This window comes from Sebastes umbrosus, chromosome 13 (assembly GCF_015220745.1).
Source record: "Sebastes umbrosus isolate fSebUmb1 chromosome 13, fSebUmb1.pri, whole genome shotgun sequence".
NCBI classification, from domain to species: Eukaryota; Metazoa; Chordata; class Actinopteri; order Perciformes; family Sebastidae; genus Sebastes; species Sebastes umbrosus.
In genome coordinates this window covers 23289512-23310849 of record NC_051281.1, presented here as the reverse complement: position 1 = coordinate 23310849, position 21338 = coordinate 23289512, and the positions used below count along the sequence as shown (strand labels likewise).

The window sequence follows — 21338 nt, the reverse complement described above, 5'->3', positions numbered from 1 at the left end:
TCAGATAATAACACAACAGCTCCCCTCTGAATTATAATACCCACTGGTCTGGTTAATTAAAACAAACCATACATGTAGGGCTACAATAAGACGATTTTGTACCAAACACACAGCAGGAAGGATGCAACACGGTTGTAATGCTGTTCATTAAAGCAACACCTCTGTAATGCTTCCTGTAACAGGCTGTCTCAGACGTCCTACAGATGTTGACAGTGCTGAGGTATGCAGAACAAACCCAACCGGACTGTCTGTCTGTCACAGCCGCCAGGGGGAGGGACTAAACCGTGAGTGACGCTCTGGATTAACCAATCACATGCGTTCGATTTGGTTCGCCAGCCAATCAGAGTGCGGCTAGGCTGTCCGGCAGACTTGACTGTGAGGTGAGAGCTGTGAGGGGAAAAAGAAGGAGGATATATTCTTGGTGGGAAATGTTTGAATGTACCAATATGACAGCTTTTCGGATTTAAAATAACACATCAATGAACGTCGAGGAAGGATGAAAGAACGTGAAGAGGGTAAGTTTAAAAAGTTTATAAAGTGGAGGCGGCCGAGCTGTGTGTTTACCTGTCACTCATCTTTGTTACAATGTTGCACACCTCAGGGCGACTTCAGGAAGCTGTGAGTGATGTTTAACTTCTTAGATACAATGTGTGTGAGCTAGTAGTAGCAGAGTGTTGTCTTTTAGTTTTCTCTGACAGCCTCAAGGGGTCAAAAGCATCTACACTGCCGGAGTGGCCTTGAGCAACCCTTTAAATCCCCTGACAGCTCCTCCCTGTGGAGGGGGGCACGCAGAAGATAGTTCCCATGCAGGAGATAGTTCCCATGCATACAGAAGATAGTTCCCATGCATGCAGAAGATAATTCTCATGCATACAGAAGATAGTTCCCATGCATCCAGAAGATAGTTCCCATGCATCCAGAAGATAGTTCCCATGCATCCAGAAGATAGTTCCCATGCATCCAGAAGATAGTTCCCATGCATCCAGAAGATAGTTCCCATGCATACAGAAGATAGTTCCCATGCATACAGAAGATAATTCCCATGCATACAGAAGATAGTTCCCATGCATACAGAAGATAGTTCCCATGCATACAGAAGATAGTTCCCATGCATACAGAAGATAGTTCCCTGCATGCAGAAGATAATTCTCATGTATGCAGAAGATAGTTCCCATGCATACAGAAGATAGTTCCCATGCATACAGAAGATAGTTCCCATGCAGGAGATAGTTCCCATGCATACAGAAGATAGTTCCCATGCATGCAGAAGATAATTCCCTGCATACAGAAGATAATTCTCCTGCATGCAGAAGATAGTTCCCATGCAGGAGATAGTTCCCATGCATACAGAAGATAGTTCCCATGCATACAGAAGATAGTTCCCATGCATACAGAAGATAGTTCCCTGCATGCAGAAGATAATTCTCATGTATGCATACAGAAGATAATTCTCCTGCATGCAGAAGATAGTTCCCATGCATACAGAAGATAGTTCCCATGCATGCAGCAGATAGTTCCCATGCATACAGAAGATAGTTCCCATGCATACAGAAGATAGTTCCCATGCATGCAGAAGATAATTCCCTGCATGCAGAAGATAATTCTCATGTATGCATACAGAAGATAATTCTCCTGCATGCAGAAGATAGTTCCCATGCAGGAGATAGTTCCCATGCATACAGAAGATAGTTCCCATGCATATAGAAGATAGTTCCCATGCATACAGAAGATAGTTCCCTGCATGCAGAAGATAATTCTCATGTATGCATACAGAAGATAATTCTCCTGCATGCAGAAGATAGTTCCCATGCATACAGAAGATAGTTCCCATGCATGCAGCAGATAGTTCCCATGCATACAGAAGATAATTCCCATGCATACAGAAGATAGTTCCCATGCATACAGAAGATAGTTCCCATGCATACAGAAGATAGTTCCCATGCATGCAGCAGATAGTTCCCATGCATGCAGAGTAGCCACCCTGCAACCCTCCTCTCACTGGAGATGGGGTAGTTATTGGCCAGATATTCATAAGTATGACTTCCTCTCTCTATACAGATATAGGGTTAATATTAATATCAAGTATCCATGATCCTATTTATTTTGTTATCTTTTTTTTTTTTTTTATAAATCTTCAAATGCCAGTGTAAGATAATGTAGGCCTGGTGATTATTCAGACAGTGGTGAGGGGTGACTGTGTTGTATGGATTTTGTGTGAGGTTCTTGTTGTGCTCAACAGGATCAAAATGACCTCAGCGTTTATTTACTGTTTCATTCCATGTATCTGATTTTTGATCAACTGTTTGAAATATCTTCTGTCTGTATTCTAAGGTAAGATAAGATAAGATATTCCTTTATTAGTCCCTCAGTGGGGAAATGTGCAGTGTATAGCAGCAAAGGGGATAGTGCAAAAAACAAGACGCATCAGCTAACACAGTAAAAAAAAGAGCTAAACAAAGTGTAACAAAATATGAACCATTTAAATAGAAGGAAGTATAAAAATAGGAGCAGTATATACATTATTGACAATAAACAGATTATTAACAAAATTGCACAAGTGGAAGATGGTATTGCACAGTGAGGATGACATGAAATTACACCTGAAAATATCAGGTTATTGTCAGTTTTTTGGTGTGTAAGTGAAAGTGGTCTACTGGGAGCAGTGTTGGTTGTGGTCTACTGGGAGCAGTGCTGGTTGTTGTCTACTGGGAGCAGTGCTAATTGTGGAGTCTGACAGCTGCAGGAAGGAAGGACATGCGATAGTGCTCCTTCACACACTTTGGGTGGAGCAGCCTGTCGCTGAAGGAGCTCTCCAGTGCTGAGATGGTGTCCTGCATGGGGTGGGAGTCATTCTCCATCATGGATGACAGCTTAGCCATCATCCTCCTTTCTCCCACCACCTCCACTGTGTCGAGGGGCATCCCAGGATAGAGCTGGCCTTCCTGATCACTCTTTCTAGTCTCTTCCTGTCCGCAGCCGAGATGCTACTTCATCATATTGTATTTCCAGATGCAGAGACGCACACCTGAGCCCTGCATGTGTAAAGATCTGAGGAGGAGATGATACCAGATCCCACAGCTACAGCTGCATCCAGGTCCTCAGAGCAGAAGTAAGATGAAATCAGGTTTATTTCACCAAGTATTACATACAAGGAATTTGACTCCGCTTTTTATGCAGCTCTCTCAATGTACTTACACAGAATAGAAATAACAGAATAAAGAATACAATGATAAAAACAAATATATAATAAAAATCAAATGTTTATATTCAAGTCAAGCGTTCGGGAGTTGTAAACAATACAAATAGTGCAAAGAAAGAAATACTGGATGGATATAGTGGACTAGATGATTATGTACAGCATGTACATGTGGAGATGTTTATATACTGTATGTACACTGAGTAGGATTTATATTTACAGTGACAGGTATGTACATATTATAATATGTACATAAAATGGCAGATGATACATATAACAGAAAAATGTGCATTACAGACTGTAAATTGTAATCTAAAAATGTGCATTAAAGACTATAAGAATTATAGTCTATAAGAGCAGCAGTGGATATTTTGGTGTTACAGGGTTATTGAAAGTGTATGACTGATTAAGTGTTCTGATAAGCTTTCATTGATCCCCTGAGGGGGAATTTGGTTGTTACAGCAGCACCAGTTGTACTATACTTTCTCTATTTATCAGTACTATTGCTGCAATAGTACTGATAAATAGAGAAAGTAAAATAATAAGCTAAACTAGAATAGAATAAGAGAATAGAAGAAAAAAAATGTAAATAATAAAAAAATGATATATGAACAAGAACATAGAGACACAAATTGCAAGGTAAAGTGACAGTGGTAAGGTTAAACCCGAAAGAGTGATACAAGTAATGAAATTCGAGTATGTGTGTGTCTTTGACAGTGGTGAAAGAATACTCTGATCCTTTCCTTAAGTAAAAGTAGCACTCCCGCAGTGTAAAAATACTCTGTTACAAGTACAAGTCCTGCATCTGACAAAATGTACTTAAAGTTAAATTAAAGTAAAGTGAAATGGCCCCGTTCAGAGGGTTAAAATATGGAGTATTCAAGGTCTGGAAGGATGATTAATAATTTTTTTATTAACATAAAATGTACACACGTTATTATCATGTGCTACAAGATAAAAAATAATTTTTCAACTTTATGAGTACACGATGACCTCACGTAAAAACCCAGTAGGTCTAATCAGCAACAGAACTGAAAACACCTGGGTCTGTGGGGCCTTTAATCTATAACAGTGCATCATATTTAATAAGCTGATCATGTAACTATAGCAGTTACATATATGTAGTGACGTAAAAAGTGCAATGTTTCCCTCTGAAATATAGCGGAGTAGAAGTATAAACTGACATAAAATTGTACTAAAGTACCTGAGAAGATGTACTTAGTTACTTTCCACCACTGTCTGCTCCTTGAATGCTGATTTGATTTTCCATTCTTGTAATCTAATTTCCTGTTTTGACTTCCCAGTAAGAATTCTCGTGATGAGGCGAACTCCTCCGGGGCTGTCAACCATTCAGAGGATGAGTCGGGGAATGAGAACAGACAGAAGAGTGTGGTAGGTGTTTTTCTGTTCATCGTTTAGCATGCAGGGTCTGATAGCAATGCGCCAACAAAGCGCCCTGACCACACCTCATTTTAAGACCAACACGCCCATGGGCAAACAGAAGGGCGCAAGTACATTTGCTACTTACACATTGTAGGCGCTGGACGTGATATGACAACTGTGTTTGTCTGAAACTAGCAATGATAGTTACGCTGCGCCGGGTGTAAGATAGGGCCCTAAGTGTTACTGAAAGTGTGAAGCTGGAGGAGTGAAACGTCTGGTGCCCGACTGACTCTCTTGAGTTTTTCACCTTGAATCATCACGGTACTTCAATGTCGCCACATAGGAGTTTGTCATTCAGACATTTGTATTTGGCCCGTTAAGGATGCAGCACACTGGTTATATAAACCTATCCTCCACTTTTCCCAAAACCTACAGAGACGAAGAAAAAGACCACACAAGGGCTCAGAGAATGTCAAGCGCAAAAGTGCCAGAGCCGGTCGCAGCGGCGTTGGCGCAGCAGGAGGCAGCCGCGGCAAACAGAGACAAGTGGAGGCCGTCACCCTGTTCGAGGTGGTCACCATGGGCAGGAGTGCTATGCAGGTAGCTAACCCTCAACTGAGGAGTGCACAGAAATCATCAGTTCACCTTTGATTTATAATAAAAGAGTGATCATTCTGTCGGTAGGTATACATGCGCATTAAAGAGGACCTATTTAAGATTATTTTCAGGTGCATACTTGTATTTTGGGTTTTTACTAGAACATGTTTACATGCTTTAATGTTAAAAAAACGCATTATTTTTCTTATACAGTCTGTCTGAATATACCTGTATTCACCCTCTGTCTGAAACGCTCTGTTTGATCTCCTGCCCCTGCTGTTTTCAGGGTGTGGCAAACTAGCCGCTAGGCAGGTATTATGCAAATGTGTTACTTGGTGACATCACCATGTTACGGAAGAAAAGGCTGGACTTCAAGAAAGGAGTTTCAGGCAGTTCAGGAGAGTTTGGACTTTGTAACTTTGCAGACCTTTTATATGCCCAATAAAACTATATAACACACAAGGGAGGCAAGGGAAAAAGCACAAAAACATAATGGGTCCTCTTTAATATTCCAGTTATACTCGGGATATATTCAGCTAATGAGCAGTTGCATGCAAACCATGTTTTCAACAGTTTACAAAAATCAAGAATGAGCTCATATCTTGATTATAAAACCCCCTAATTATATAAAAGCTGGGATAATCTCATTATCAGAATATTGATATGCAGTAAACACACTAATTGACTTTGTGTGATGTCTGAGCAGGCGGTGATTGATGATTGGATCGAGGCCTATGTGACGGACAGAGACTCTTCTCTCCTCGATCTCATCAGTTTCTTCATCCAATGCTCTGGGTGCAAAGGCAAGCAGACCACACACACACACACACACACACACACACACACACAAACACACACACACACACACAAACACACACACACACATAGAACAGACACTATCAGGTCTATGTTTCCCTGCTTGTCTCTCCCAGGTGTGGTCACAGCTGAGATGTGTCAGAGCAAAGAGGACAGTGAAGTCATGAGTAAGATGGTGGAGGAGCTGGATGAGGTAAGAGGTCTTTCAATATGTGCTTGTTCCTGTGTCTTCATCAGATGTAACACTATGAACTGAAACTGTACAACTGTGTGTGTGTGTTTCAGGTCGCTGGTCTGCAGTATAAGAAGTTTCTGGCCTTTCCGTGGATCCTCACAGTCACGTGGCCCATGGACACAGTCAGTAGTAGCTCCCTGCTTACAGGGGACATATCATATATTTGGGTATCTGGAGTTCCTACCAACCCACAAACTGTGAAATAAGACAACCCAGGCAGTTTTTTTGTGGGCTGCCTAGATCAGAAAACATGTGATTCAACAAGCCATTCAGATTTGGCTCCCCTTCCTATGTCACATGCAGGCTCATCAGAATATACCGCCCACAGCTTGACAACTACCTTTGCAAAGGTGCACCATATTTTTCTCTTAAGCCAATTGGAGCAGACTGGTCTTTTTCTGGAGGGGGGCTTAAAGTGACAGGTGCTAAAACGGAGCATTTCAGACAGAGGGGGAATACAGGCATATTCAGACAGACAGTATGAGAAAAATAATGTGTTTTTTGGACATTAAAGCGTGTAAACATGTTCTAGTAGAAACTCAAAATACAAGTATGAATCTGAAAATGAGCACAATATGGGACCTTTAATGGATTTTACATCTTTCACCTTCCTGTGTTAGAGGGTCTAATTAATTATTAAATCACCTACTTGCCCCACCATTTCTCCAGAGTGACCCATCCAAACATACTCCTTCAAATCAGGAAAGTAAAGATGCCAAATATTTGAGCCTGCAAGTGACTCTCTTCTATATCTCTCAAGTAATTGCTGCCCTGTTTATTTCCTCTCCACTCCTTTTCCTCCCTCCCCTCGCTGCAGGACAGCGTGGAGTATCCTCTGATACAATCTGGACCGTACGGCCGCTGGTTCCACTCTGAGTTCTGCGACTTTGTGTCGGTGCTGGTGGCTCAGTGTCAGCACAGCGTCATATTTGACAGTTACCTGATGAACACCCTCATTTCGCTGCTCACCGAGCTCTCGGACTCTTACGTACGGGCTTTCAGACACACCTGCACGCTAGCAGGTAAGGAATAGAAAAACAAACACATTACAGATAACATAAAAACATTCAATAAACTAATCTGTGCTTTTTGGTTTATGATGTGGATGTCCCCTGATAAGCGGTGAAGCTGCTGAGCTCTCTGGTGGGCGTGGCTCTGAGCCTGAGCGTCGGCATCGAAAACAGTCAGAAACTGTACGAGGTGCAGAAGACAAAGACGATGAGACAGAAAAGCACCCTGCAGCAGGAGAGAATGCAGAAGAAGATCACAGAGGTAAGACCAGTGTCACTTGGTATCTGGTTGAGAGTTTTTATCTTTGCTCTATAAGTAATGTCTGACTTGCTGTGTGCCTTTCCTTGTGCTCCTCAAGCTGCAGGAGAAGAGGGCGGAGATAGAAAGCATGATGGATGTCATCTTCAAAGGAATTTTTCTGAAACGATATCGGTGAATGTTTCTCTGACACTGTTAGTCTCAGCATAGCTTTCAATGTGCACCATCTCATTTTGTGTGTGTGTGTGTGTGTGTGTGTGTGTGTGTGTGTGCCTGTGCAGTGATGTGCTTCCAGAAATCCGCTCTATCTGTATGGAGGAGTTGGGTTTGTGGATGAAGCTCTACAGTTCTGCATTTCTCAATGACAGCTACCTCAAATACATGGGCTGGATGATGCACGACAAGGTAAACGACAGCAAGCATACAATGCAGCGTAATGTGATGTAACACAAAGATGACACACAAGAGATAATTTGGGTGTTCTCTGTGAATAATAAATATTTTAGAATGAAGACAGACTGCTATTGTCTATTGCTATGAAACTGGACATGCATATCATGTTTCAGATACCAGATGTGCGTCTCAAGTGTGTGTTAGGTCTACAGGGTTTGTATGGCGATCCTCCACTCCTCCCCAAACTGGACCTGTTCACCAGCCGCTTCAAGGTAAACAATTCTGCTTAAAGTTGCATTAAAGGGACAGTGTGTAGGATTTGGTGACATCTAGTGGTGTGGTTGCAGATTGCAACCAACTGAGTACCCCTCTGCTCACTCCTCCCTTTCCAAGAATGCGGTAAAGTGAGCCGCAGAGTGCAAAACAGTGGTAACGCTGTTCGCTTTGCTCAGAGGTCATCCTTATTATAATAATACTACTTTAGGAGAAATGGAAGTAAAGCGACGGCTGGCGGTACCACGGTTATGCACTCTGTGGCTCACATTACCGCAGTTTCACAAGCGTGTCGGAGAACTACGGTTGCCTTCAGGTAACGTAAAAAATGCTAAAGGCTCTCTCTAGAGCCAGTGTTTGGTTTGTCTTTTCTGGGTTACTATATGAACATGGCGGACTCCGTGAAGAGGATACGGCTTTAAATCAATGATAATGTTTTTTTTTCTGTTTTTGAACAACATTGCCATATCAATTTAAAAGGTATGATATGTCAATGTTGTGTTCACAACTTGTTTCCGCTGCCCACAAGAGGCCAAAAAAATCTGTCTTTTGCGAGGTTGATGAGAGCGGTGAGGCGGAACCAAACAGTAAATTTCGGGCCATTAAATCTAAACAATGAGCTAAAAGAGTCTAAAAAGCTCTGGTGATAAGTCTGTGTTTTTGGCTTTACAAGTCATAGTACAAACAGCCTTTTCATACTCCCCATAATTGATTCAATGTTACTTTCCAAAATATGACCTATGTTTACCGTTTTTGTTCCAGGACCGGATGATCTCCATGACCCTGGATAAGGACAATGAAGTGGCAGTGCAGACCATGAAACTACTGCTTCTCATCTCCCAGTGAGTCACCAGACTGTTTGTTTCTCTCATCATTTTCACCAATCATCTTTAATGTTTCCATACTATTTATTTCTGTCTCCCCAGAATGTCTGACGATGTGCTCTGTCCAGAGGACTACAAGCAGCTGCTCCAGTTTGTTTACTCTTCACAGCGCCCTCTTGCGGCCACCGCAGGGGAGCTGCTCTTCTCACGGTACGTTCACCTCCGTCACTTGAAGAAACAAACAAAACAAAAACTCCAAACAAACTGTTAATTACCTGGATATTGTTGGTCTTTATTAGGCTTCTCAAAACTGTAGCCCCTGCATCTGATACTCAGGATGAAATAAATGAGGAGGAGACACATAAACAGCAAACATCTGCCAGACTGAAGGCTCTACTGCAGTTCTTCCAGGAGTCTGAGGTAAACTTATACTGGCTGTTTCAATACAAGGCTCTTGTTTGAGCTTAAGAAAATGACCACGGAAGGACTGACATGTCTCTCTGCGTACGCTTTCAGCTGCACACGCATGTGGTGTATCTTGTGGACAGTCTGTGGGACTGTGGGGGAGCCCTGCTGAAGGACTGGCCCACACTCACATCTATACTGCTGCAGGACCCGTCCTCACACGGCCCAGGTAACTGTGATGTGTTAGTTTGTGTATTTGTAGGCAGGAGTGACAACAAGAGGATTAGTGTGACTAATAATGTCGTTGATTTAATGGAATCGTTTCTCTTGTATTACGGATGAAGATGGTCATTAAATTTGGTGCTTATTTGTGACTAAAGCATATTTGTGAATATTATTGTGATTCCCCAGATGTGTAAAACACCATAGCAAGCCAACAAAAAATGCCTTCAGCAAACAACACCTAGTAATAACTAATAATAGTGTCTGTTGTATTCTTGCCAATTGGATGCTTAAAAACATCAGTGTTTTAGTGAACTTGCAATAGCATGAGATAATAAATACATTTTGTGCTTGTTTTGTCTCCAATAACTAATGATTATTTTTGTTGTCCATCAGTCTGTCGACTTATTTTCTCGATTAATCGATTAATTGTTTGGTCTATAAAATGGTGAAAAATGTCTTTCAGTGTTTCCCAAAGCCCAAGATGACGTCCTCAAATGTCTTGTTTTGTCCACAACTCAAAGATATTCAGTTTACTGTCATAGAGGAGTAAAGTAACCAGAAAATATTCTCATTTAAGAAGCTGGAATCAGAGAATTTTGCCTTTTTTCCTTAAAAAATTCCTCAAACCGATTAATCGATAATCAAAATAGTTGCAGATTAATTTAATAGTTGACAACTAATTGATTAATCGATTAATCGTCGCAGCTCTAGCCTCCATGTAAGTTTAAGAGCATCTATAAACCAAAGCAATATTACATTATTTTAATTACAAATTGTGTTCAACTGTAATCTTTTAAAAAGGTGCAAAGCTTGGTCCATCTTCATTTTTGCATTCATGAATTATGTATTTTTTTTTATGTGTTTGTTTATTGTTTATTTGGTTTATTTGCCTAACAGCCTCATGTGCTTCGTTTGCAGTAAAGTATATTTCCACCATAAAATACTATCAGTAAATATTACCTTGTGAAAGACATTCTCAATTCATCTCTAGGGGAGATTATGTCACATGCATGTGATCATCTTGTGTGCGTGTGTGTTTGTGTGTGTGTGTGTGTGTGTGTGTGTGCGCGCACAGGTCTGACTCAGGCAGAAGAAGCGGTGCTCGTAGAGATCCTGGTAGCTTCGGTGCGTCAGGCCTCAGAGGGACCCTCGCTGGCAGGAAGGAGTGGAGCCAAGAAGGTCAGTGAGAGATCCATCCTCATTTATGAGCAGAGAAGTGTTAAGATCTTGTACATAAATAAAAGTACCAATATAAAAGTACTGTACTACAAGTAAAATTCCTGCATTCAAAATCCAACTTAAAGGAATACTTCACCCACAAAATGATCATTTGTATATCAATTACTCACCCCGTGTTACCTTGAATTCTTGGAAGAAAACAGTTTTTCTTGCATGCCTACAAACGGAGAATCAAAAAGCGAAAGTGGGAAAGTATCGAGCATACGACTGGATAATTGAGACTTGGATTATACTGCACTGGGTGTGTGAGAGTTTGTAAATGGATGTTTCAGGTGATGAATGCCAGGGAAAAGAAAATTCAGACGGATGACTGTACTAAGCTCACTGATCATCTCCTCGTGGTGCTTCCTAAATTACTGTCCAAGGTATTTATTCCACATGTAACTGTCATATATATTAGTTCATTTGATTCTGTATTAAGAATATTCAGATGTCTTTGTTGCACAATTAGATTCTGGGTGTTATATTGTGATAATGTCTATTCTTTGATGATGTTGTTGTTTGTGCAGTTTTCAGGTAGTTCTGACATTGTTGCCTCCCTGATAAAGATTCCTCAGCACTTCCTCCCTGAATGTCCCGAGGCTGACAACACACAGGTCTGCATCAACGCACATAAACAATTTCATGACAAATTAATGAGATGTGAATGGGGATATGATGGGGTGACACAGATCTTTCATCTTTTTGTCGCCACTATTAAGACTGTAGTGTTTGACCGAAGAGCCATGAAATAAAACTTAAATATGATATTTTAATTGAAAAATGATTACTGAGTCGCTATTTTCAATACGATTGGTTTGATTGAATGGTTAATTATTGATGCATTATGAAAATAAAGGTAAAAATCCTGAGCACATTTCTCTTTCTTTTCTCTAAAATTACACAAATGTTAGCTGAATCAAAAAGTTGGACAGAGAAAGTATCCCAACTTCTCTAACTAGGAACATTTTTGTTGTTGTTTAATATTGATTTACCAGTAATGATTCTTTCATTAGATTATTCATCATGTAGTCTATAAGATGTCAGAAAACATGTTAAATACAGAATGAACCAAATGTGACATTTTGTTTGTCTGTTTATTTTGTTAAAGGAACAGTGTGTAGCATTTCGGAGGATTTATCGGCAAAAATGCAATATAATATTAAGTATGTTTTCTTTAGTGTATAATCACCTGAAAATAAGGATTGTTGTGTTCTCGTTAGTTCAGAATGAGCCGTTTATATTGTTTGTATGGAGCAGGTCCTATTCACAGAGCTGGCTGCCATGCTTCTACAGTAGCCCAGAATGGACAAACCAAACACTGGCACTGGATAGGGCCATTCGCATTTTCGTGTCGGCCACCATAGTTCTCCAACACGTTTGGCACACGGGAGAAGTTTCAGATGGTTGCAATCTGCACACATACACACTGCACCTTTAAGTCCAAAAAATAAACACTCAATTTCCAAAGACATAAAACAGAAAGAAGCAGCAAATCCTCACATCTGAGTGCGTGGTAAAATTATGAATCAATTTGTCATTGTCATCGCTCAATCAACTAATTATTTTAACACTTTCAAAATAGTGTAGATTGTCTTTTATTTGCCTTGAAAGTTATGACCTGCTGGGTATAGTCACAAAATTGTAACACATTTTAAAGTTACTCTGCGTTGTTGTCGTCCTCCTCCTCCTCAGGCGGTATCCGGCCTGATGGCAGAGATGGGAGCTGTTTTGGACCGCCACTCGAGCCCCACTGTTCTGGAGGCTGCAGCCCGCACGTACCTCAGTCTGTGTGGGGAGGAGACGGCCTGGAGCTCCGTAGCCCGGGCCGCCAGAGACTCTCTGGTCCAGCACTGGGTGGACCACCTGACAGCACTGCTTGAAGACTCGCTCACGGTGAGCAGCACTGTTACACTGTCGGGCCAAAAGTATGTTTATGTGTGTGTGTGTGATTTGGACTTGTGGATTTTATTTTCTCTTAGCTGTTCATTCGTGAACCCTATTTTTCTGTGTGAAATACTGCATACTTTCACCTCTTTTTGACGAGGGGTCACTAGTAAACATCACTTTATCCTAAGAGGTGTCAAACATTCATCTATGCAAAGAATAAAGAGCCTTACTTGACAAGATGATTTATAATTTCCTATTTCTCTGCTGTAGGGTGAGAGTCAGAGTTTCTCTGCTGACGAGGAGAAGACTGGAGAAATTCTAGCCACACTGAAGAAACTCCGAGCTTTCCACAAGTAAGACTTTAGAGCCGTTCGAGCCCACGATATTCCTGCCAGTGATGTGTATTTAATTGGCTGTTCATTATTTGTTTCTCCTCATGTTTCATCAGCTGTCACGACCTCCTCGGGTGGAACCTGTTTGAGCTGTTGTCTCCCCTCCTGTCAGCGGAGAGCAGCGAGGGAGGAGCACCGCCTGAGGTACCAACACCGCTTCTCTAAAAATCAAGTTTGTACAAGTGTTATTTATTCACCGTCTTTCTTTTTGATAAGCGTCCTCAGTCTCTTTCTCTCTTTTTTTGTCTGAAGGTGCTGCTGGAGGTGCTGCAGTGTCTGTGTTTCTGCATGCTGTGGTCTCTCAACACCAGTACTGACACTTTAACCTCTAGAGTGAGTTACATCCGCTTTACTTTCAACTAATATGAATATAAAGATTTAGAAATAAGAAGTTTGTATGAGCAGCCGCATCAAAAGAACATTCCCAAATATAATATTTTGGGAATATATACTGTATTAAATGTGTATAACTGTTGTGGTTTTTGTTTACACCATCAGTGGGCGGGTGAGGCATTATTCCCAACAAAATATCATCTAAAAGTAGCAGAAATCTTCAGTATCATAATTATATGAAATGTAATTCAATCCAGTTGAATTACATTTATTTTTATATAGCGTCAAATCATAACAGAAGTTAGCTGGAGACGCTTAATGACGCGTTATGAAAACTAACGCCATGTACATCTGTGTTATTTGAGCAAAGATAACTATAATTCATTTATGCCTAGAAAAGAGATGAAAACAGCTTTATTTTGTTGTGAGAAGCTTTTGAAATTAAAAAACTATTAAAGGGGAACAATGCCTATTTTCAAAATTCATAAATGTTATTCCTATGGTCTAAGACAGTCCAAAATATATTAGTGGACATGAACAGCTCTCTCCCAAATCCAAAAACTAGAGTGCTGAAACTCAAACTTGTGATGTCATAAGGTATAAAGTCTGGAGCTGCTCCATAGACAATGAATGGGAGACTGATTTTGTGGACCCACAGAATGTTTTTTTTTTTTTTTTAATACCCAAATGACCCCAATGAGTCAGCTGTGGAACAGAAAATGTTCCCATATACTCAGAATATTCCCCTGGGTGCTCTCAGTGTTATCTACAACATCTCTCCCTATTCATTGTCTATGGAGCAGTTCCACACGTTATACCCTATGACATCACAAGTTTGAGTTTTAGCACTCTAGTTTTTGGATTTGGGAGAGAGTTGTTCATGGTTGCTAATATTTTTTGGACTGTCTTAGACCATAGGAATAACATGTATGAATTTTGTAAATGGGCGTAATTCTCCTTTAATGCATAAAAACGTATCTTTTTCTCATTTTCTGTTTGATTGTACTGCATTATTGATCAATAAGTGATCTCAGCCCCATAGTGATTGCAGTGGTAGAATAAGATTAGTCGATTAGTCGATTGACAGAAATTAATCAGCAACTATTTTGATAATTGATAAATCGTTTAGGTGATTTTTTTTAAAAGGCAAAACTGGCAAAAATTCACTGGTTCCAGCTTTTCAAAAGTGAATCTTGTTTCATTGTCATTGAATCTTGTGTGTTGTGTTTGTGTGTGTGTGTGTGTGTGTGTGTGTGTGTGTGTGTGTGTGTGTGTGTGTGTGTGTGTGTGTGTGTGTGTGTGTGTGTGTGTGTGTGTTTTAGGAGAAAGCTGTGGCCCAGAGACTCCAGCTGCGTCTCTTCTGTGAGAGGGGGAATCGCTGTCTCTCCCACTCCGACCACAGTGTGCAGCAGCAGGTGAACTGCTGTTTTTTTTATCAACAATGGCACCATTTACTCTTTCTTCTCACCCTTTCTCACTTCCTATCTTTTTTCTTTCCATATTAGGCTTTTGTGGGCGTCTGTGACGTTCTGACAGCTCATTCCTACCAGCTACAGGTGTGGGATCCCTCCTGCTTTGGTCCACTGCTGTACACACCCAGTCCCAAACTGCAGAGGGCGCTGTGCACCTTCGTGTGCATGCACATCTTTGTCGGACCAGACTGTGACGGCCAGAGCGGTGGTGAGACATCCGGCCTGTTTACAATACAATATTTTTCACTTTTTTGCTTTTTGTTACTTCACTTGGATGTTTGAGCTTCATGTATGTGCTCAAACATCATGAGTTTGACACTAGAAGGCTGCTATTTGCATATTCTGTATTTGTTAATGAGGGAAAAGGACTCAATGTAATTTTAAGAATTTTCAACAAGCTAATTTAACTTTTTTTTGTGGAAAAAGAAAAACCTTATCATACACAAATTATTATTCCAAGCAGAGTACTTTCATGTATATAGGGTATTTGATATAAACTGCATTTTCTATTTAGAATTTTTGTTTAATTGAGCATATATTTTTAAAATCAAATTGTGACATTTTTGCTTTTATTTGGCAGTGGACAGTAGAGAGGTGACAAGAGACAAAGGGAGAGAGAAGGGGAATTAAATTACTCAGAAACTTCACTTAAGTAACAATGCAGCACTTTTAAAATACTCCATTGCAAGTAAAATTGCTGCATTCAAAATCCTACTTCAGTAAAAGCACAAAAGTATCAGCAGCAAAATGTAGTTAAAGGACCAGTGTGTAACAATAAGGGGGATCTATTGGCAGAAATGGAAAATAATATTAATAAATATGTTTTCTTTAGTGTATAATCACTTGATAATAAGATTCGCTTATATCTACATGGGAAGCGGCCCTCTCCACAGAGTCCGCCATGTTGCACCGCCATGTTTCTACAATAGCCCAGAACTGACAAACCAAACTCTGTTAACTTTTCCTGCTTGGGCCAGAGTTGATAACGTTACTCGCTCCCGTTGCCGCCGCTCTCTCTCTCTCTCTCTCTTGCTTCACCACTCACTTCCCATGTTCGCACACACTCTATGCAGTGGTTCTGGTCCAAATGACTCTCGAGAGGGCCGTTCGCGTTTTTGCGTCGGCCACCGTAGCTCTCCAACGCGCTTGGCACACGGGAGAGGCTTCAGGTGGTTGCAATCTCCTCACCTCACCGTTAGATACCGCCAGATCCTACACACTGGACCTTCAAGTACTCATTCTGCAGAAAAATGTCCCCTGTGATTGATATATTATTATAGACGACATTTACTGTTGTAGCTGGTCGAATTTTATCTAAAACTTCTAGTCCAGTCAGGCCCCCTCCAGAGGGTCACAAGGTAAATCTGAGGGGTTGTAAAATTAATGAGGTAGGAAAAGAAGAGAAAACAAAGTTCTGATACACAAATTTGTATTCATTATTTCTCTAATCTTTGAGTTTTTTTGTGAAGCAATAATGGATAATTTGACCTCTTTGGTCGTCGGAACAGTTTAAATGAAACCATGTGAGAAGTATAGAGGGGGAATGTCTCTTTGGTGGAACTGCTAACAACTCATAGACATCTGAAACGTGACATGGGGCTCCAAGCCTACTTTTGGTAAGGGGCCACAAAAGACTAAAAAGTTAGAAAGCCACTGGTTTAATTTTTTAACAATACATTGTATTTTATAAGATTATTATATATTTTTGTTTTCATGCAAAATCTCAATCTGAAAAGTAACTCATAACTGCAGCTGTTAAATGAATATAGTGGAGTAAAAATGACAATGTTTCCCTCTGAAATACAGGGGAGTAGAAGTATAAAGTAGCGAGACACCCGGGACTGAACACACATTACAGTATTTACACAGTAGATGGCACTCTCACTCTGTCGGAGCTCAGCATCTTCTCTCTGGTGCTCTGAGTAAAGCATTGATTCTGGTGTAGCGGCTCACCGTGGTAAAAACATGCAGATATTAAATGCATGGCCACACATTTGGCTTAATAACTCACTGCAGAGCTGCCCGCTGACTGTAAACGGGGGTCTGATTTCCAACCTGACCTGACGATTGACCCTCAATTACAAAGGCAGCCCTGTTAATATTATCCTCAGACTGAAACTGGCTGGACTAATTTGTACGAAAGGACTTTGTTAGACTTTGTTATGTAGAAAAAACGATGCAGCTTGTAAATTGATGACAGCAGTGTGTTCCCATCTGTTCCGAAATGAGAAAAAACAAGATTGACATGTTGGAAATACATAACGTTTTTCTTTGTAAAGTCCTGCAGGTAAACCTATTAATCCATTCACGGCTGACTGTAACTGAAACATTTTATATTATCTTTACAATAGCTTCTACTTTCAGAGACATATTGCAATCCAAATATGGGATAGTCCAGAGAAGTCAATAGCGGTCCTGGTGGGAATCTCTTAAATGTTCAACCAAATACAATACAGGATTATTGGTTTTTGAACATGTAATAAAAAGCTATTGTTTTATTGGATTTGCCTGGTAACGGTTTTGTTATATAGACAGTGTTTTCTATTAGCTGCTGGATCAGAGATCACTCGGAGGGCAAGGGCACTGCGTTAAATCATAAAATCAGGGCAATCTCTTTCCGTGAGAAAATTCCATTAACTCTGGCTCACCTCTGAGCCTATTTTATTAGCCCTGTGAAAGATTGAAGCCACATGGTGTCACAACCATAACTCCAGTCTTATGTTATCTTTGATTTCCACCTGCTAAAGCCATTGTCCTCAAACTAACTAAAACACTCTGCTTTTGTTCTTTTCTTTTTCCGTTATATGATTTCTGATGATTAATCACTCTCTTCCCCTTCTCTTGCTCTCTCGACCACTTCACATCCAACCGCCGCGCTTCAACTCCATCTGGCTCCATCAGTCAGCGAGAGCTCTGAAGTGGAGAGGCTGGAGGACCTTCACAAGCGAAGAAACCTGCTGGCGGCCTTCTGCAAACTGATAGTACACGGGGTGCTGGAGATGAGCATGGCGGCTGAGGTCTTCATGTACTACATGAAGGTATAGGTTAACTCCTTAAAGGACATTTTTAGGGACATATGGACATATGTTCATTGGCTTTCCTGCCAAAGGTTAGATGAGAAGTTTGATACCCTCTCCAAAGTCACAAAGAAATATGCCGTCATAAAACCACAACTTGTTGTTTTTACTCTTCAGTTTTGTACTGATTAAAGCTAGGGTTGGTAATAGAGTGGTGCAGGTAGGACGTATTTTTGTTGGCCAACCAGGAAGTTAGTATCGCCCTGGCTCCCTGTGGCAAAACAAACGTTTATGATTTTCAGCAAGATTTTCAGCACGATAACCTCCACAAATGAACACCACTTTTATGATTTTTGGAAGCGTGAATGCAATCGCCAGAAGTGAAAAAGCTATACACAACGAGGCCGTAGAGGTGGACGAGTCGTCGTCGTGATGACGTTTAGTAGTCTCATTTAGCCACTTGTTAGCAACCGCCTTTTTTTAAGATGAATAAAAGCTTCAAAAGTCACAAGTGGGATATTTACAGACGTATTATATATCGTAGAACAAAACCTTCAAATCGCTTCTGCTTGCGTTAACCACAGAACTTATTTCAGGCATCTAACTAAAAACCCATTGAGTTCAAGAGGAGGGAACCGGAAGTGCTCAAATGCGAACTCATTTCCAGGTTTTAGGACTCATATCCTGCACTACTATGTTGAGAATTTCAACAAATACAACAAAAAACACATATTTGAACAACACTATCAACCCTACCGTTAAACAAACAAGATATAACATGTTAATTAATGAGCTTTAGAAGTCCAGGCCAGGACAGCTGTTTCCATCTGTTTCCAGTCTTTATGCTGAGCTAAGCTAACTGGCTTTTGGCGGTGTCTTTATATATATATATATTTATTTTTTTCAATACTATATTTATTGTTTTTTTTGTTCATTTTGAAACAACAGAACAAACATTCACAAACGTCCCCAATAATAACATTTTGGTACAAAGAAACTTAACAAACCTAATATTAATATAAAATAAGCCAGTATAGATACAGGAAAAACATATTATATACAAACAGATAGATAAATAAATAAAAAGAATATACACAAGTAAAAAAATTAAATAATTAAAAAGAATAAAATCAAATAAAATCTATTTATATATACTGTATATATACATACACATATACGCACACGCAGTATATACACGTAAAAAAACACATATACATATAATCACTTAAAAAAATCAGTGTACAATTCAGTCAGGCTGTGTCTTTATATTTAACGGACACACACGAGATTGGTATCAATCTTCTCATCTAACTCTCGGCAAGAAAGTGTATTTTCCAAAATGTCAAACTAATCCTTTAATGCTAGTATGTGCTACAGAAGTTAAATTTCTCCCTCTTTGTCCCCCAAGTACCATAACGACTTTGGAGACATCATCAAGGAGACGATGTACAGGACCAGACAGATAGATAAGATAGAGAGTGCTCGTACACTGGTGCTCTGTTTGCAGCAGGTACAGTTGCTCCACACACATCCTGAAATATGAGCCTCGGCTGCAACGCTGCAAGATGCTGATGCATTTTTTTGTCCTCTTTCCTCAGCTGTTTGTCCGTCTGAAGCGAGAGCAGGAGAGCGGCGGTAGGACTCACCCAGGAGTCCAAACCTTTACCAGTATCAAAGAGCTCGCCAGGAGGTTCGCCCTCACCTTCGGGGACCTCGTCAAGTTTCGCGAGTGTGTCGTCATGATCCACAGGTCAGCGCGGGAGCTCTCGTTTCTCATCACTTGGATTTGTTTTTTTTCTTTTGTAGATTTTTGTGTTAAAAGTGTGTGTTTCCTTTGTGCAGGAACGGCATAGAGTTTGTGTTCCAAGAGTTTAGTCAAACCCCAGACACACCTACGCCACCGTACCTCTCCTATCTGACCATCCTCAGCGAGTTCTCCAGCAAACTCCTCAAACCCGACAAGAAAACGGTGTAAGTGCTGCATGAAACATACATGGGGGTTACAGAGGTTTTTTTTTAATCAAACTTTGCTTTCTGAAAGTCTTGTTCTTGTCCCTGCAGGTTCTCCTACCTGCAGAAGCACACGGCAGAGCACATTATTGACCTCAGGGAGGAGTGCTGGCAGCCACTTATCTACTATCGCGCTTCCCTATTGGCTGTGGCTGAAGGGGAAGATGCTGTGTCTTACGTTAGCTCTGACAGGAAGCCGCCCAATCGCTCTTCGCCCTTCTCCAAACAAAAACTAGAAGGTGCTCCACCTAAACAACAAAATCATGCACAGAGTTAAAAAATACCAGCTGCATCATGTATGTGTGTGTCTTTTTTGTTCTTTTAGGAAGCAAGTCCCCCTGCCCGTTCAGCCCCGTCGACTCTAAACTTAGTAAAGTTCACAGGTCAAGCTTCAGTCCAAGGTGAACGATTCTTATTCATTTTTATAAGCCAGTTCCACAGTAGATCTTCTTCACTTAGCTCATACTAATAACTGTCATCTAACTCCTCAGCCATCAGGAAAAGACGACCGACATGGATCCCTTTTCTGTCCCCGTTGAACCTCCTGCAAAGAGATTGGACACGGAGGGATCTGTCCTCAGCACCGGCAACGAGGCGGATGATGTGGAAGTTGAACTGTAACGATTTGGAGGCCGGAGGAGAATCAGTGCTTCTGTCCAGACGACGAGACCAGTCACACTGGACACCACAAACTTTGAGTGAGACGCTTTCCCTTTTTTTTGCGTCTTCTCTGTTCTGATGCGCAGACATCCCACCGTCCATTTTTTTCTACAATACTGTTTATACAGGTTTGTATAAAATGCAGTACATTCTGTTTTGTATGAGGACATAGTTTTAAAGGATAAGTTTGCAATATTCTGTATTTTTCTTATTGTCAACAAATCCCATGAAAAGACCAAAACCAGCAAGAATGTATCCTATTAATTACGTGTGCAGCCAAAGCCTGTAGAGCTGCAAGTATTCAATTAATTGATTAGTTGTCAAATATTAAATTAATCTGCAACTATTTTAATAATTGATTAATAATCTTAATTATCGAGTAATTTTTTAAGAATAAAAAAAGAAAATCTCTGATTCCAGCTTCTTAAATGTGAATATTTTCTGGTTTCTTTACTCCTCTATGACAGTAAACTGAATAATCTTTGAATTGTGGACAAAACAAGGCATTTGAGGACGTCATCTTGGGCTTTGGGACACACTGATCAACATTTTTCCCCATTTTCTGACATTTTATAAACCAAACAACTAATCAATTAATCAAGAAAATAATCGACAATGAAAATAATCGTTAGTTGCAGACCTACCTCTGTGCCATAAACTTAAAACTGTTGCCCAGAAAGTATTAAAAACCCATCATTGTTACCCTGGGTGATGATATCCTACATCACAA

At 40.5% G+C, this 21338-nt stretch overlaps 1 protein-coding gene across 3 annotated transcripts; it reads left to right on the top strand.

The window, feature by feature from the left end:
- Positions 1–269: 269 nt before the first annotated feature.
- Positions 270–20997, top strand: si:ch211-269e2.1 (cohesin subunit SA-2). 3 transcript variants are annotated; one of them, XM_037789427.1, is made up of 33 exons: positions 271–515; positions 602–618; positions 3010–3109; positions 4501–4588; positions 5015–5179; positions 5883–5979; positions 6109–6185; positions 6278–6349; positions 7045–7249; positions 7348–7499; positions 7597–7670; positions 7778–7901; positions 8063–8161; positions 8925–9004; positions 9089–9196; positions 9286–9406; positions 9503–9620; positions 10692–10795; positions 11128–11220; positions 11365–11451; positions 12530–12730; positions 12995–13077; positions 13173–13260; positions 13369–13449; positions 14772–14864; positions 14955–15129; positions 17823–17959; positions 19347–19448; positions 19537–19688; positions 19781–19909; positions 20000–20187; positions 20274–20349; positions 20440–20997. In XM_037789427.1, the coding sequence occupies exons 3-33, from the start codon at positions 3060–3062 to the stop codon at positions 20567–20569; spliced, it is 3549 nt and encodes a 1182-aa protein (XP_037645355.1). In that variant the 5' UTR covers positions 271–515; positions 602–618; positions 3010–3059; the 3' UTR covers positions 20570–20997. The 3 variants fall into 3 exon arrangements, with proteins under 3 accessions (XP_037645356.1, XP_037645355.1, XP_037645354.1); XM_037789428.1 differs by lacking the exon at positions 602–618 and having other exon boundaries at positions 270–515; positions 11404–11451; XM_037789426.1 differs by lacking the exon at positions 602–618 and having other exon boundaries at positions 272–515.
- Positions 20998–21338: the final 341 nt, after the last annotated feature.

Bases quoted from the DNA above. Each gene is read 5' to 3' on its own strand.
- si:ch211-269e2.1 (XM_037789427.1), top strand. From the start codon at position 3,060: ATGATACCAGATCCCACAGCTACAGCTGCATCCAGGTCCTCAGAGCAG. The intron at 5,180-5,882 runs GTAGCTAACCCT...ATGTCTGAGCAG, and splicing joins TGGGCAGGAGTGCTATGCAG to GCGGTGATTGATGATTGGAT. The intron at 7,671-7,777 runs GTGAATGTTTCT...GTGCCTGTGCAG, and splicing joins ATTTTTCTGAAACGATATCG to TGATGTGCTTCCAGAAATCC.